This window comes from Vipera berus, assembly GCF_964194415.1.
Source record: "Vipera berus genome assembly, chromosome: 1".
Classification (NCBI taxonomy): domain Eukaryota; kingdom Metazoa; phylum Chordata; class Lepidosauria; order Squamata; family Viperidae; genus Vipera; species Vipera berus.
This window is the reverse complement of record NC_138202.1, coordinates 75,577,218-75,594,181: the sequence shown is the minus strand read 5'-3', so window position 1 is coordinate 75,594,181 and position 16,964 is coordinate 75,577,218. Positions and strand designations below refer to the sequence as shown.

At 40.1% G+C, this 16,964-nt stretch overlaps 1 protein-coding gene across 1 annotated transcript in view; it reads right to left on the bottom strand.

Moving 5' to 3' along the window:
- Positions 1-1,476: 1,476 nt before the first annotated feature.
- The window catches only part of MYBPC3 (myosin binding protein C3), a gene marked incomplete at both ends in the record, with an annotated part of 90,348 nt that continues 74,860 nt past the window's right edge, over positions 1,477-16,964 (bottom strand). The window contains 8 exon segments of the mRNA XM_081327249.1: positions 1,477-1,707; positions 2,804-2,940; positions 4,592-4,751; positions 5,978-6,117; positions 12,145-12,340; positions 14,459-14,547; positions 15,411-15,578; positions 16,712-16,846. Of these exon segments, the coding sequence (XP_081183375.1) occupies positions 1,477-1,707; positions 2,804-2,940; positions 4,592-4,751; positions 5,978-6,117; positions 12,145-12,340; positions 14,459-14,547; positions 15,411-15,578; positions 16,712-16,846 (1,256 nt within the window).

The window sequence follows — 16,964 nt, the reverse complement described above, 5'->3', positions numbered from 1 at the left end:
TTTGGAGCACCTCTAGTTGAATTCTTAAAACAGCCACATTCTTTAGAAGGCTTTCATAGCTGCTTCCAAAGTTATCTGCCATAAATATTGTATTAAAAAAACGAACAAGAGTTTGAAAAATTACACTTGTTGTTTGCATGTGAGGCCTAAGCATATGCACTAAGTCACAACGTAATGATGCAATTGGTCTCATTCCCAAATAGACTTGTTTTTGTTTTGTTTTTTAAAAAAAGATGAATGCATTTGGTGTGGATTTCCTTTCTGTAGATCTCACATATCCCACTTGTGGGCAAACAGGGTCTACCGTTGTAAAACCATTAGTAACCAAACATTGCTAGGTTGGCATGATTATAACTGGGGATATGTGGAAGCTCTTATCAAGAACAACAGTCTTACTCATTGGGAGCAAAGCAGCACAAGAGACCAAAACTGCATCAAGATATGAATTAAGCTCATTCTGTAATTTTCCTGGCAGCAGGAATGATGAGCATTTCTGACATCCAGAAGCTATTTAGGGCTTTTGAGGGGTTGACACATCTGTCTTGTTTTTCTCTATGTTGCTGGCCTCTTCCAATTTTTCCCAGATGTTCAAGTTTGTTTTTATTTGATGAAACAATTAGGCTTTGCATCTGGGCTTGCTGATATCCAGTTCTTTAGAATTTCACTGTGGTGCTGTAGATACCAAAATAAGAAATAAGCAATGAGAAACATCAATACATGTATTCATGTGTGCTAACTATTTATTACAAAATACTGAGAATAATTTCCCAGTTGATGTTGCACTTCTATTTTTAGGATAATTTCTGTTTGGAGTTTGGAAGATAAATTGGTCAGCTGCCCCTTACTATGTCACAGTCACATGCTTTGCTTGTGGTCAAAGTCTTGCATATTCAGCCTTCTCCTGATCTGTTCTACCCTGATGTCTTTAATCAGTTTCCTTACACAGAAATGGGATACAGTAATATAAATTCAGCAGCAGCTCTGTTGCTGCAGATCTGCACAGGATCTGTACCCATAATAAAAAAAGGTTCATTTGCTGTACACAGGGAACACAACAAGTGCCACTTTATGAGATTCTGCTAGTGCAGTACATGTGGCATAAGTTATGATGCCATGTTGTTCCTCATCTGCAGCTTGTGGAAGAAAAGGTATGAAATGCATATTGGAACATTAAAAAAAAGGGCAGACATAAAGTGTGTGTGTTTCCTTACCTTAAATTTCCTTTCTCTCTGCATTGGAATTGGAATACAAAACCGCTATGAACCATTGCTAAAAACGCTTTGCAAACAAAGGTATGCAAGGAGTAAATCACTTGCCCAATTTGCATAAGTCTTCACAAGTCCATATTTTTTTTAGTTTACTATTAATTAGATTATTGATGTGTTAGCTCTAAACATCATTCCTCATTCAAGGCAATGTATCCAAAAGGACAATGAAACTGCACAGTTAACCTTTAAAGGATACAAATTCAAAGTCTTATCTTTTAGGAAGTAATAGATCTATTAAATCCTCTTTAGTACCTCTAACATCCAATCGACACTCTATTTCTGCTTCACCGCATTCATTCACCGCCTTGCAGGTATAAACGCCTCCATCAAAGGGGCTGGGCTTGCGGATTTCCAAAGTCAACACTCCATGCTTACTGAACATGCGATACTTGGCATCTCCAGAAAGGTCCACATTGTTTTTGAACCAAAAGATTTTGGGCTGTGTTTATGAAAAACAGAAACAATAAGTCTGAAGCAGAAGCAGGTCATTTTGAAGAGGAAAGGACTTTGCTATTTAGAAATTACATTAGACATTTAAGCAGGTCAAAATGCATTTTTAACCCAAACATGTTTGCTTCAAGAAGTATTTCATCCACATTAGGTCCTTGAAACTTTTAAAAATGTGTTATTTGCCCAAAGTGAGAAGTATACATGCAGTCCTCGACTTAGTGTACAATTGCAATCAAGCCCAAAATTTCCATTGCTAAGTGAGGCAGTTGTTAAGCGAGTTGCATTTCATTTTACGGCCTTTTTAAACACAGTTGTTAAGTGAACCGCTGCAGTTGTTAAGCAAATCATGTGGTCATTAAGCCAATCTAGCTTCTGCTATTGACTGCTTGTTGGAAGCTGGCTGAGGAGATTACAAATGATGATGGCATGACCCTGGGACAGTGCAACTGTCATAAATACATGCCAGTTGTCAAGGGCCTGATTTTTAATCATGTGACCATGGGGAAGCTGCAACAGTTGTGTGAAGACTAGTCACAAGTCACTTTTTTCAGTGCTGTTGTAACATCAAATGGTTACTAAATGAATGATTGTAAGTCCACAACTACCTGTAGTTTCAGAAAATCCATAAAGGATGGCCCAGAATCCACTAGCAAGATTAGCATGGTGCACAAGATGTGAAGCAGACATTCTTACCAAACCTCCTCCTTCAACTTTCATATCTCCTTCAACTTTCAACTTTCATAATGTTACTACGGTTTCCCCTCTTTATAAAAACACTTTTTTCTATTTCTCTCAAGAGGTGATCTTCTCATTCTGACTCAAGCCTCTGATTTTCTAATCATCTTATTTAATTCCTAGCCTAAATTTTTATAAATGAATTGTTAAAATATTTGTGCTTAGAAACAACACATACTTTGCCCTATTTCTAGGGCTCACTTAAAAGACTGGATTTTTTTTCTGGATTTTCTATTGCTTCAGTATATTTATATGTTATGATGCCATATACACTTTAGCACATTAGTAGTAATTTTCCCACTGCAGTAATCTGTATTAACAATCAAGTGGTAGGATATAGTATGACATACCTTTGGGCTTCCTCTGACAGCACAACTGAGTGTTGCATTATATCCAGAGACTACCGAACGATCAGAAAGCGGATGGGTGAATTTTGGTACCTCAGAGAAGTCATGCTCTTTGTAATTAGGTGGTTTGTAAACTGCTCCTGCAGCATGAACAAGAGGTAGGGTGAGGGGAAACCAAACAGGAATATTTTAAAGTAATAATTAAAAACGTCCAGCTAAAATATTTAAAATAGGATAAGAGTAGTGCTAATAATGTTCAGAAGTAAACAAGATGATCTCCTGTCATGCTTGTGAAATTCTCCAATTGTTATCTAAAACTAGTCTAAGGATTAAAGAATTTGATGGTAGGAATAATAGAGTTGGAAGGGACCTTGAAGGTCTTCTAGTCCAAACCCCTGCTCAAACAGGAAACTCTAAAACATTTCAGACAAATGGTGGTCCAATCTCTTAAACCTCCAGTGTGGAGGCAAGTTATTCCACTGATTAATTGTTCTAACTGTCAGGAAATTTCTTGTTAAGTTATAGGTTGGTTCTCTCCTTGATTAGTATTCCTCTGTTGCTTCTTCTCCTGCCTTTTAGGTGCTTTGGAGAATAGGTTGATTCCCTCTTCTTTGTGGCAGCTCCTTAGATATTGGAACACTGCTATCATATCACCCCCAGTCCTTGTCATTAACCTAGACATACCCAATTCCTGCAATTGTTTTTCATATATTTTAGCTTCCAGTCCCCTAATCATCTTTGTTGGTGTTCTCTGCACTTGGAGTAATGCCTGAAATGAAGGTGAAGTTCCAGATCTAATTTACTAGTTTTTCTTTTTTAATTACTTTATTTATATCTATAATCTGGCTTTTTGTTCAAACTTGATTTTGAGTCTAAAGTATGTTCAAATAGTGGGAACAAGTATACTTATGTACAAGATCTACAAAGAGGTAAACCCTACTTGACATTTGTTGTGATTTGAATCTGATTAGCAGGCTTCAATTAAGAAAAATAAATGATCATTAGATCTTACCTATCAAATACTTTTAAAGAGTCTTTGTATTTCAGCTATCAAATGCTAACTACCTTCAGACTTTAGCTATCAAATACTGACAAGTTTTGCACAGTTTTTAAATCTTGTGGGGGAGATTTAGCGAAAAAAGGAAAGTGATTTCTATGATGTATGTTCTTCTGCAGTCCATTTGAACTGTGTGCTAAAGATGCTCAACACAGGATCTCAGTGGAAAATGATGGAGGGGTGAAGGACAATTCACCACGACCCACCCACTACGGCCAACTTGCCATACGCCAACTTGCCATAACCAATTCCCTGCAGGACAATTCAACGTTATATTAATTGTTTCCTTCAGTTACTTTTATTATTGGAGACCAGGTTTTCTTAAAAATTATTGTAACTATTGTATTCCTTGGTCAAATTTATTTTATTATTATTGGCTACGATTCTGTTGATATTAATTTAATTGTCCTATGATGAATTGTCCCGTGGTGAGTTGGCCACAACGAGTTGGCCATGGCAAGTTGGTCAAGGCGAATTGTCCCATTCCATGATGGAGACTCCCTGGTAGAGGCTGGTGTGGAAATTCTTGCCCAAACCACTGTATGTCATCTACCAATATATTGAATACTAAATTGTGCAACATGATACCTATTTCAAAAATTAACTGGCTTGAATAGCAAAGATTCAGTGGACATCTCATAGAATATCTGACAACTTATTTTGACTCTTGACATTAACAAAGATAATTTTTAATGAGAATGCTGGCAAGTGCCTGTATTATTTCTCTTTGTTACCTGTCTTTTTAATGTAGGCAGAGTTTTTGGTGGTTGAAGCATTTTCACTCAGCCCACACAGGTTTTCACTGAAGACCCTGAAATAGTATTCATTTCCCATGATCAGCTCAGAAACTACACAGCTAATGCGCTGATAGTGATCAAAAACAGTGTACCATTCCTGGAAAGCAAAAAAAGAAAAAGCGTGCTGATCCTTAAAATATCAACATTTTTAAAAAAGCTGACATTTGATACATAAGCATGGTGATACACAGTAAAAAATGGTGAAGCCATAATGGATCCTAAGGTTAACCAGCTGTAATGTCTGTCCAGAAAATGAATGCACGCATACCCAAGGAAGCTGAATTATGTGCAATAAGAAGTCAAACACTATTATAGATAAAAATGAACCAGGAGTTATAATAATCATTCTGGCCTTCTCCATGAAAAACTAACAAATAGAAAATTACAGCTGGGATTTTTTTGGCCATATAGACTGAAAAAGGGAAGCAGGTTCCTTTCAATAGAATAAGTTGCCCTTAGAAAGTAGAAGAGGACAGCATTTCCTTTAGCCTAATGATTAACCCATAGAGGTGGAGAAATCTAGCTATCTGCTCCTTTACAAGGGTTGACAGGTGAACCCGAATTCTTGTAGCAACCATGTTTGCAATCAAGATTGTGATTCTAATAATTATAATTTCTCACAATTCTATCATAGCCACAGGTGTTCATAAAAAGGAGGGGAATGGCTTATATCTATTGTATTCTACTTATATCTCATTAGTCTAAAGCAGGGGTGTCGAACTGCCGGCCCGTGGGCCAGATGCATCGTACTGAAATTGCGCCCACCCCATTGCTGGCAATGGGAAAAAAAGTTGTGATACCTTGCAACACACCACATGACGTGAGTTTGACACCCCTGGTCTAAAGGTTTTAATTATAGGAGAAGCAGGCTTTTATATATATATGTAAGCACTGATTCTATACTTTTGGAATTCCCCAAGCAAACCTTATTTTAACTGTGGAAATGCTGAAAAAATCATCTTCTTTTAATTAGCCATGACTGTAGAAGGGTTAGTCCTGAGAGGCAGTCCAGACAAGAAGCACAAACAAGAATATCAACTCTATTTCCATTGTAAAGTTGCATTAACAAAGTCTTCTGAAACTGAAAATACTTCTCCCCTCCATTCCTTTTACTTACTGGAAGACTAAGAAGGTTCCTTCTGAAACAGTCTTCGTGCCTTCCTTCTTTCTGAGTGCTCAGATATCTTTAAATTCTGGTTGTCCAGTCTGTAGTTCTCTCTCCTGCCTCCCAAGGTCATTCCCACATACTGTTACAGGAAGTATTAATTGACTATACCTAGTCCTAGGATGGATATGTACCCTTACCCAGCCTATGGTTCTTACCATTGTTTTTTTGTCTGCCTTCTGGACCACGTATCCTGTGATTTGAGAATTGCCATCATCCTGGGGAGGCGTCCATTCCAAAGCAACATTGAATCCCCATACATCCATAATCTTAATGTTCAGAGGAGGACCAGGCTTGTCTGGAGAAAGAAATTCACCACACAAAACCAGCTGTACATAAGAGCTGCTCCTCAGTGATTTTACATAGATGTGATACAAGTGGAGTTCAGCTTAAATAACCTCATGTTCTGATATATTCCAAGTAATCCTCTGCATCCAATTTTTCTCCTAAAATAAATTTACCCTACCAAATATAGATGTGACATATGTATTCAGTGGCTCCATATTCCAACAAAGAAAGGTAAAAATAATAACTCACTTTCTCCAAATCCATGGACATTCACCATTAATCAATGAAAATCAAGAAATTAATACTTTTCCTTTTCCTTTCACCTCCCTCACAATATTCTATGGTTTTATTTGTAAACTCTTCAGAGCCATGCAGCTAAAATAAGCGGTTTGATACAAATGTGATAAAAAATAGTATACTAATTTGCATATACAGTATACTATCATATTACTTAAAAACAGTTCTAAAATGTTATGAATTATTGTGTAGCTTTATTGTGTAGCTTTATAAAAATAAAGATAAATGTTCCTTGAATGACACTTGACTTGTGAATTCCTCATGGGCATCTAGTCTTTTGGAAACAATATATATCTGGGATTTCCTTCAGATTTTTTTTTCAAAATAAACCAGGTTTGACCTTTTTTTAGCTTACCAGCCAATGTTATCTAAATATTGCTATTTGCTATATGACCTTTCTCTCTCTCCCTCCCTCCCTCCCAACATGTAATATTGGATGCATCCATTAATTCTTCTTAGCTGGATACCTGTTAGAGATACTGTTGTGTAGCCGGTTCTTTGCAGGCATTGAGCAAGACAGAAGGTTCAAAACAGCAACAGGCTTTATTGAAGGTCAGAACATAACAGAAGCAACATAGGAGCTGCTGTGCAGCTATTTATACAGTTGGCTGATAGGCGGTGACCAATAGGTTTAATTTTTTTTGTAAAAGAAAAAGGTGCCGGAACTCACACATGTCATACAACCCGCTTTGCCTACCCTACAAAGTTCCATCCAAAAAAGGTGCCAGAACTCCGTTCTGAGTGTTCTATGACAAAAAAGCCCTGGGTTTAAAGCAGTGGTTTCCCGCCCAAAGACCTACTTAGCCAGCTGGAGACGATCAGTCTGGGCCGGCCCAGCAACCATTACAAGAATACACATGAACTAAGCACTTAGCAATTGAACTAAGCAATTAGCAAGCAATATAACATAAGCAAACACTTACAGCATGTAAAAGGCCAATACATTACACCCCTTCCTCCTGGATGGTACACACATTCATTTGGTTACAAAATCTTGTAAGTATTTGGGGGGTCTTTGTGCTCATTTGGAGCATCGGGGTTGCCAGAATCTCCCGATCTACCAGTTCGCCTGCTGTGCTGGGTAGACCTGGGCTCTGTGGTTCAGTGGAATCAAAACAACTCGAGTCCCTTTGGCTGGCCTGTCCTGGTTGGCCCAAACCAAAGTCTAAATGTGCCACAAAATTGGCAGGGCTGCTACTGCGTGTTGGATGACTCTCCAGCCCCTGTGGTCCAGTCGGGGGAAGCACTTTTATGACCCTGTCCCCATTCTCTTGTGCACGAAATGTCTCAGAACATACGAACTGCTCTGCCAGAGTGTGGGGTTGTGGACTCCAGGTCTGCTCTCCTTGACAGTCCAGAGCCAGCGACTGCTCAGTTAGTCACTGGCGCAACTGATCGACATGTCGGTGAATTACTCGCCCATTTTCCAGGACCACCTTGTAGGAGAGTGGTCCTGATACCTTGACAACTCTCACTGCCACCCACAACTGCCCTTGCCCGTAGTTCTGGGTCCAAACTCGGTCCCCCACCTGTAAATTCCTAGGTGCCTTTGGACATGCTGTGTCGGAGGCTACTCTATCGGAGTGCAGTCTGTCCAGTTTTGTTATTAGTGTCTTGCCCCAGCTCAGCTCTGCGGGGCTCTTGCCTGTAGCTGTACAAGGCGTTTTATGCTGGCATAAAAAGAAATCGGCCAGCCTGTGGTGCCAGTCCCCTGTAGTAATGTGTTTAAGGGACTCTTTGGTTATACGAACCATCCGTTCTGCTTGCCCATTCGATGACGGGTGAAAGGGAGCCGATGTGGCATGCCTTATGAGATTGGCCCTGAGAAAGGCCTGGAATTCTGACACGGTGAACTGGGCTCCATTGTCGGAGACTATGACATCTGGAAGCCCATGTGTTGCCAACAGTGCAACACCTGGATGGTAGTCATATTGGGCATTGGAACCACCTCCAACCATTTAGAGTGGCTGTTGATCATGATTAAAAACAACTGTCTCTGAAAGGGCCTGGCAAAATCTACGTGGATCCTTGACGACGGTGTGTGCGTTTCCTCCCATCAGTGGACAGGGGCTTGTGGGATCTCCAGTCTGGACTGTTGACATGTGTAACACCCATGTACTTAGGCCTTGATAGCTTTATTTAGCCCTGGCCACCAGACGTAGCTCCTCGCCAGTGCCTTCATTCGGATGATACCCGGATAACCCTCATGCAGTGACTGGAGAACTCTGGGCCTAAGTGAGCTGGGGACTACGACCCTACTACCCCAAAGAATGCACCCCTTGTGAGCCGAAAGCTCGTTTTTCCTACTGAAAAAAACTCTGGAACTCAGGGCCCCCGCTATTTTCCAGCCATCCTGTGTGACTCCAAACCAACACACGACTTAGGATTTTGTTGGCTGCCGTTTCTACAGCAACATCTCCCGCATGTAGGGGAAACTCTGGCAAGTTTTGTATTGCTAAAATTCATGCAGCTGGAGCCGGATCGAGCTCCACGTGTGGCAAGGGCAATTTACTAAGGCCGTCTGCATGGCCCATTTCTTTGCCGGGTTTGTGAACCAGCCTGTAGTCGTAGACCAAAAGGAAGATAGACCATGTCAACATTTGTGGTGACAGAATTTGAGGTGTCTGCTTGTCCATTGTGAACAAGCCTAGCAAGGGCTTGTGGTCAGTAAAGACTGTGAACTGCCTCCCTTATAAATAGTCATGGAACTTCTTAACCCCGGCCACGATGGCCAAGGCCTCTTTGTCAATTTGTGCGTAATTGCACTCCGCTGAGGACAAGGTCCTCGAGTAATAGGCGATGGATGACTGTCTCCCATGTGCCGAAAAGTGACTCAGCACCACTTCAACCCCATATGGGGATGCATCACATGCAATGCAAACTGGCAGCTTCTCGTTAAAGTGTGTGAGCACTGAGTTCGAGGACAATGCCTTGACTGCCTGGAAACTCCTTTCATGGAGCTTGGTCCACTGCCATGGAGTATTTCTGTCTAAGAGCTGGTGTAGCGGCTCTGCCACTGCAGCCTTGTTAGGAAGGAATGAATGATAAAAGTTTAGGAGGCCCAAGAAAGCTTGAAGATCTCCCTTGGACCTAGGGCTTGATACCAGCTGAATTGCTTTCAGCTTTGACCCTGCAGGATGGATGCCCTCGGCATCGATTCAAAACCCAAGGAATTCTGTAGACTGAACCCCAATCTTCCATTTGTCTCTCTTTAATCTAAGTCCTGCAGTGCAGAACCGCTGAAAGACAGCTCTAAGCCGCTCAGCCAGAACTTCTGTGGACTCCCCAGTGTTGAGTACATCATCTAAGTAGGGGCAGACCCCCAGAATACCCTTGAGCATGTGCTCCATGATCCCCTGAAAAATCCCTGGGTCTATACTCACCCTGAATTGAAGGCGCTTGACCTTGAATGCCCCCCTGTGCATAACTTTGGTTTGGGCGGGTGCCGTGCCCTCATCCACTAGCAGCTGTTGATAGGCCTGCGCTAAATCTAATTTAGAGAACACGTGACCTCCTTGCAACGACGACAGAATATGGCTGACTACTGGGACAGGGTACGCATGCTGCTGTAGTGCCTGGTTAATGGTACACTTGTAGTCAGCACATATTCGTACCTCTCCATTGGGCTTGAGTGGTGTTACAATGGGGGTCTCCCACTCCCCACTGTCTACAGGATGCAAAACCCCCTGACTAACAAGCTTGTCCACCTCTGCATCAATTTTATGCTTTAATGGAAACGGCACACGGCAAGGCTTAACCCGAATTGGCACGACCTAGGGATTAAGTTTAAAAGCTATCGGAGGGTCCTTGTACTCTCCCAAACTTGGGCCAAAAAGATCTGCGAATTCCTTGCAGACGGAAGACAAATCTGTCGTTTGAGTCCGGTGAATTTTGGTGACAGACGGCGGCAATGTAGCCTGGTTTTCCACACGCCTGGCATGTGGCTGTCCTGAAATGGCAATCCATGTGTTAATGGCAACCTGCGCAGCCCAAGCACCTCGGGAACAGAACTGCCTTGTCACCTGGCCTCGTTCCTCTTTCGTGGTGCCGCTGAATCTTGTAAACTTCATGGTCGGAGTTGGTGTCTTCCACTTGTTCGGTGTCCTCGTGGTGGTTTCTGTAGATGGCGTGCTTTTGGAGGGCCACAATGCCTTCATGGCCCCTCCAGCGGCTTCATCCACCATGACCTCCTTTAAGGCCTCTTGAAGTGAGAGAGTCTCCTTCGCAAAGAAGTTTTGTTGGAGCTCTATGCTCCTGAGTCCACAGACTAAGCAGTCTCTTAGTCGATCCTTTAGGTCGGAAAAATTGCAGAGTTGCGATGCTTGATGAAGCGCTGCTATGAATTCTGTTGCCGACTCGCTGGGTTGTTGTTTGCATTATTCAAAGGCGTGCCTCCATGCTATCACTGAAAGCTTTGGCTCAAAATGGTTGCGCAGTTTCTTCTTGAGGTCAGCATATGTGACGGTTTCCAATAACTCTGGGGTGACCAAGTTCTCAGTGATATCGAAGGTGGCTGGGCCGCACACGCCGAGGAGCGTCTCAGCCTTCATCTCACCTTCATTGACAGTGTTGTGTAGCCGGTTCTTTACAGGCATGGAGCGAGACGGAAGGTTCAAAACAGCAACAGGCTTTATTGAACGTCAGAACATAACAGAAGCTATTTATATGGTTGGCCGATAGGCAGTGACCAATAGGTTTAAAGCAGTGGTTTCCCACCCAAAGACCTACTTAGTCTGGGCTGGCCCAGCAACCATTACAAGAATACACGTGAACTAAGCACTTAGCAATTGAACTAAGCCAGGCATGTTAAACCCGCGACGTCACGTGACATCGTGCAACGTATCGGAGCTTTTTCCCCATTGCTGGCAATGGGGTGGGTGTGGTTTTGTTGCGATGCATCCGGCCCACGGGCCAGCAGTTTGACACCCCTGAACTAAGCAATTAGCAAGCAGTATAACATAAGCAAACACTTACAGCATGTAAAAGGCCAATACATTACAGATATTGTAGTCAATTATCCATTAAACACTTAAAATGATCAATAATTAATCCTGGGAATATCAGATTGGTTTGCTATTCTTTCAAATGTTTTTTTTTTTGTATTTTACAGGAAATGAATTAATTCTCTCAAAAATAAGACTCTGTCTCAGAGAAAGAAGCTGATTGCATTGTTATAGGCATAATGTAAAGGAGCTCCTGAGACAAAAATTCAAATGGATCTTTCAATAGCTACCCTTATAAATGGATAAGTATTTTCACTCTTCATTGAATAGTTCTAGAAAAAAACCTCTATACTGTCTCAAATTGTCTATGTATTAGTAGCTGTAGGTTTAATGGATGGAACTAAGTTCAGTTGTGAAATCCACCACAGAAATTCTGACACTCTTCTAATAAAAGCAGCTGCTGTGGTTTCTAACTTCGGTTGGGACTATGCTCAAAGGATTGATCATCCATCCAAAGAGGCACCAATCCAATGGAGTCTATATTAAAAGGTGAGCTTTTTTCTCTTCTCCCACTCCTCAATCGCCCTTTTCACAAGCATTGGGAAAATATTTTTTGAAACATGGAATGGGAAGGAGACTTAATTATTGTATTGCTGAGATTCCTGCTACAACTAAATACAGTATATTTTGCAGAAGGATCGGTTAAGAAAAAAATTAAACCTGATTTCTATTAAGTTGTTCCACGTGAAGAGTGAGATACAACTGTTTTAGATAAATATTATCCAGCAGTTTCTTACCCATAATCTGCATAGTAATGGTGACCTTGTCACTCATGTTTTCTATTTGCACCTCAACTTCATAATTTCCAGAATGGTGACGTTCTGCCTTTCGGATAAATAAAATAGTATCTGTATTGCTGTTTCGTATTCCCACTTCCTTGGAGTCTATTAGTTGACCATCTTTTTTCCAGATAACTTTAGGTCTAGGTTTACCCTGTGAAAAGAAAGAAAAATGGTCAGACTGAAAACAAATCTGATTTTCAGTAGATGGTTGTATAGTATTAATGTCTTGCCTTATACGAAGAAATTGTTTCTCTCACAGCTGTTCCCTGTAGGTTTTATTTCTTGTATCTATAGCTAGAAATATATAACTATAGCCCTCACATATAGCTACAATGAAGCTATCAGAAAATAATTTTTAATTGTCTTATTATAAAATGACCAGTTCTCATTAGCACCTGCTGCTTCTTAGGAAGATGTTATTTTTTTATCACCACCATGGAGCAATATACATGTGGATGCCCGAAAGTCAAGAATCTGCTTTAAAAAAAGTGTGCTTCAATCTATACATTGAGCAGGAAAATGCCTTTCATTACTGTGAGACTGTAATTCTCTAGAGTAGGTTAGTTCTTCTCTTTTAGCCCATCTCTTTCTTACCAGAGAACATGAAATACACACACACTTTAGAACATCAATATATTTCAACAATTTAAAAGTCAAATCCTTCAAAAGATCAAATTTTTAACATCACTAATGTAAGCGTGGAATGTATGCTGATGTTCAAATCATAAAGTATTTAGAATTTAACTTTTATCGTGGCCATAATCAGACATCACAATCAAACTAAAGTTTTTAGTGACAATGAGTTTTAATAATGAGCTTTCCCTCAGACTCTGCATGTCTGCCCATCTCTGGTATGGCTTAAACTACTCCATTTTAGAGTAAAAACAGTTTAGTATACCATTCAAGACAAAATACAATTAATTTTATAAGCTTCAGTTTAAAGCTTTAATTTTCTATTATTATGTGGCCATAAGGGACGCGGTGGCTCAGTGGGTTAGGACGCTGAGCTTGTTGATCAGAAGGTCGGCAGTTTGGCAGGTCGAATCCTGAGTGCCGCTGTAGCAGAGTGAGCGCCTGTTACTCGACCCAGCTTCTGCCAACCTAGCACTTCGAAAGCATGTAAAAATGCAAGTAGAAAAATAGGGACCACTACCGTAGGAAGGTAACAGCGTTCCGTGCGCCTTTGGCGTCTAGTCATGCTGGCCACATGACCACGGTGATGTCCTCAGACAAGCGCTGGGTCTTTGGCTTTGAAATGGAGATGAGCACCAGCCCCTAGAGTTGGAAATGACTAGCACGCATGTGCGGGGGAACCTTTACCTTTACCTATGTGGCCATCAAGTCACTGTCAAACACATTGGTATGTATTTATTCATTTATTTAACTTACATGCTGCTCCTCTCGCCTGGAGGTTCAGGTAGATAGATTTACTCCAGGAGACTTAAAATTAATGTGTTAAACAAGCAACAGTTCAACTTTCTCACGGTTTGTCTAGTTTGGGTAACTTAAAATGGGGATGAAGGATTCCAATCATTCTTTGCAGTTGCATTGGAGCAATAGAGGAAAAATTGAACAACTTGGATTGTAGAGTAGATCAATTCCTCCTAAGATGAGTTGAAGATTTTCATAACTCCTGAACAAATTATTATCTACTTTTTATTTACCTTTGTTTATCTCTTATCTCTTGATCTAAGCCAATATTGCTCAACCTTGACAATTTTAATTATACATACTGGCTGGGGAATTCTGGGAGTTGAAGTCCACACATCTTAAAGTTGCCAAGGTTGAGAAAAACTGCCCTCAGATTTTAAACGAACCTTTTTTTTAATATTTTGACAATTATGAGATTTAGAAGTGTCACTTTTGTGCTGCTTGTCACATTAGGGGTAGAAGGCAGAAATAACTTATTTAGCAAGGCACAGAGTTTCTTGTCACTGGCTATTTCTAAAAGTTCTTTCTGACAATGAACCTCCTTGCAAACATTCTTCTAGCAATATGGCAAAGTAGAGGTACTGCCAATCTACTCAGTTGAAGAGACATAGAGATATGACTACAAACATTGTCCTCAGCTAAATCAGAGGTGGGTAGTACTTAGATAACTTGGTGGAAGGATTAAAATACAGACCAGATGTGCTTTCACCCAATGATGAGGAAATTTCTTCTGAACAAGAATTACTCCAGAGATACACAGGTATACTTGTGCCCACTGTCAGTTTCTTCAACAAGGGTAAGACTTTGCCCTATGATTAATAAAGATCTCATCACATACCTGGAAAGGAATTACAATGTTGATTGTATCACCAACTTTCTTCATTAAAGTCTGTCTGAGATTGCGTGGCAGTCTAATTTTAGGGCGCTCTGTAGATCAAAAATCAAGTCAGCAGGTAATTAGTCTAGTTTAGATTATTGTATATACTGTATTGTACTTGTGCAAAAAAGTAAGAAATTATTTTGACAATATGTATTAAATATTTATAGAAACCATAACTTTAAGCATATTTAATGGCTACTATTTGGAGGTTTTTTTAAAAAAAACATGTGCCATTGGCAAATGCTGCAAAGATCCATGGGAAGAAGATGTCACACTGGGGTTCTAATTGTTCAATTAATTATCCATGAACATAGGCCATTCTGCTTGGGACTGAGAGAAGTAGGAATCTAAAAACATCTCAAGAGCCATAGATTGCGCATCCATGTTCTAGTGTAAATCAGGTGTACAGTCCAGTTTTAGGAGATCCTGGACTCAAATTAGAAAGCCAGATTCATATGGTTAAAATTGAGATTCCAACATGGAACTCAACTACAATAATACATCTATAAAATGTAATTTGGTACCTGTTAAGCAGGTTGGAGTATCCAAAAGTTTGTCAGATACTTTAAAAATTGATTTCCTTTAATGAGTCTACATGTATTACAATCCTTGAAGAAATTTATTTTTGTTTCATCAGTGAAGGAAGTATACTGTGACTGGCGTTACCATCTTGACATTTGTTTGTAAGTGGATGACTGCCTCCATGACAATTATTTTTTGGGAGCTTCCATAATATGTTTTCAAAATTCAAAACATTCCCTCTGGCCCAAAAAGATTAGAAGACTGATGAATTTAAAATATTAGGAAGAATGAACTCCAATAAACAAATTTATACTCCCTTGTACTCCAAGGAGCTTTTCATTAAAGAAATAATTATAAATGGCTTCAGGAATTTTCTCAAGGCACTTACGCAAGATCTCTTGAACAGTAACTGGTTCCTTGATCATTGCTGGTTGACTTGTCCCTGCTAAATTTATAGCAGTGATACGAAAATACAATTTGTCTCCTGTAACCAAATCTTTAAGTAAGACAGATGTGCGTTCAGTGGGGCTAGGAAGAGCTGGAATCCATTCGGTGGCTGCAGATATTAAAAAACAAACAGCTAGATTTTTTTAAAGCACGTTTTTATAAGACGTTTTTATGAGATTGCTAACTAAATGTAACATAAATCTAAGGAACAGTTAGAGGAGGCAGAGACTGCATTTTGAACCTGGATCTATTGAAAATTTCACAGATTACAGATCAGAGATTACTTTAACATTTGCTGTAATAATTTTAGGAATAATGAGTGACAAGCTAAAATTGTGTAACAATTACTATCACCAAAGAATATTAGTTCCTACTCATTTTTCTGGAGGTGGAGAGACAAACAAAATACATAACTACAAAGTAAATTTATACCCACTCTTGTAAGTTAGCTCATATTCCATTATCTCTGTTTCTATGCACAGTGATCCACATTTTAGGAAATAGGCAGCCCCTCAATAGAGAATCTCTATAACATTAGCCAGTTTTAAACCATAATCACTCTAAAAAAAGGTGTTGGTAATGACCTACAAAGCCCTACATGGCATGGGTCCGGAATACCTTGGGGAGCACCTGCGGCCGGCGTCAACTTCCCTCCGCCCAGTACGCTCCCACAGAGAGGGCCTCCTCAGGGTGCCACCGGTCAAAGAATGTCGACTGGTGGCCCCCAGGGGGAGGGCGTTCTCTGTGGGCGCGCCGGATTTATGGAACCATCTTCCGGTCGAGCTCCGGATGGCGCCTGACCTCCGCTCCTTCCGGCGCGATCTCAAAACCTACCTTTTCGAACAAGCTGGCCTGGCCTGATGGGATGGGGTTGGGTTTTATTAATCTGTTTTAATCTATTTTTAATGTGTTTTAACTTATTCATGGGCATTTGTTTAATCGTTTTTAATTTTTGTATCTTGTTTTTTAATATGTATTGCCCTGTTCACCGCCCTGAGTCCTTCGGGAGAAGGGCGGTATACAAATAAAATTAATAATAATAATAATAATAATAATAATAATAATAATAATAATAATAATAATAATAATAATAATAATAATAATAATAATTCCTTCATCTTACTCTGCCCTCCTCGCTCTACTTTATCAACCTGAAGATCAATGTCTTCTTTAGTAAACACAGCAAAATGGGTGTTATTTGTTCCTTGGAAAGTATTTCAGAGTACATCAGAACTTACTCACATCCTTCTCTACAGTATTCAATATTGTAGCCATCCAATCCTGCTGCTCCAATCCGTTCAGGGGGTCTCCACTTCAAGGTAACAGAAGTGTCAGAAATGTCTTCTACAGTAAAGTGTGTTGGCTCACTTGGGGGAGCTAAACAAAATGCACAAGCCAAAGACTTAGCATGATATGTTAAAGCTGAGCAACAATGGAATTTTCATTTTCCTTATTAAAAATGTCATCTTATAATATGTTAAATTTTTGCAAAATG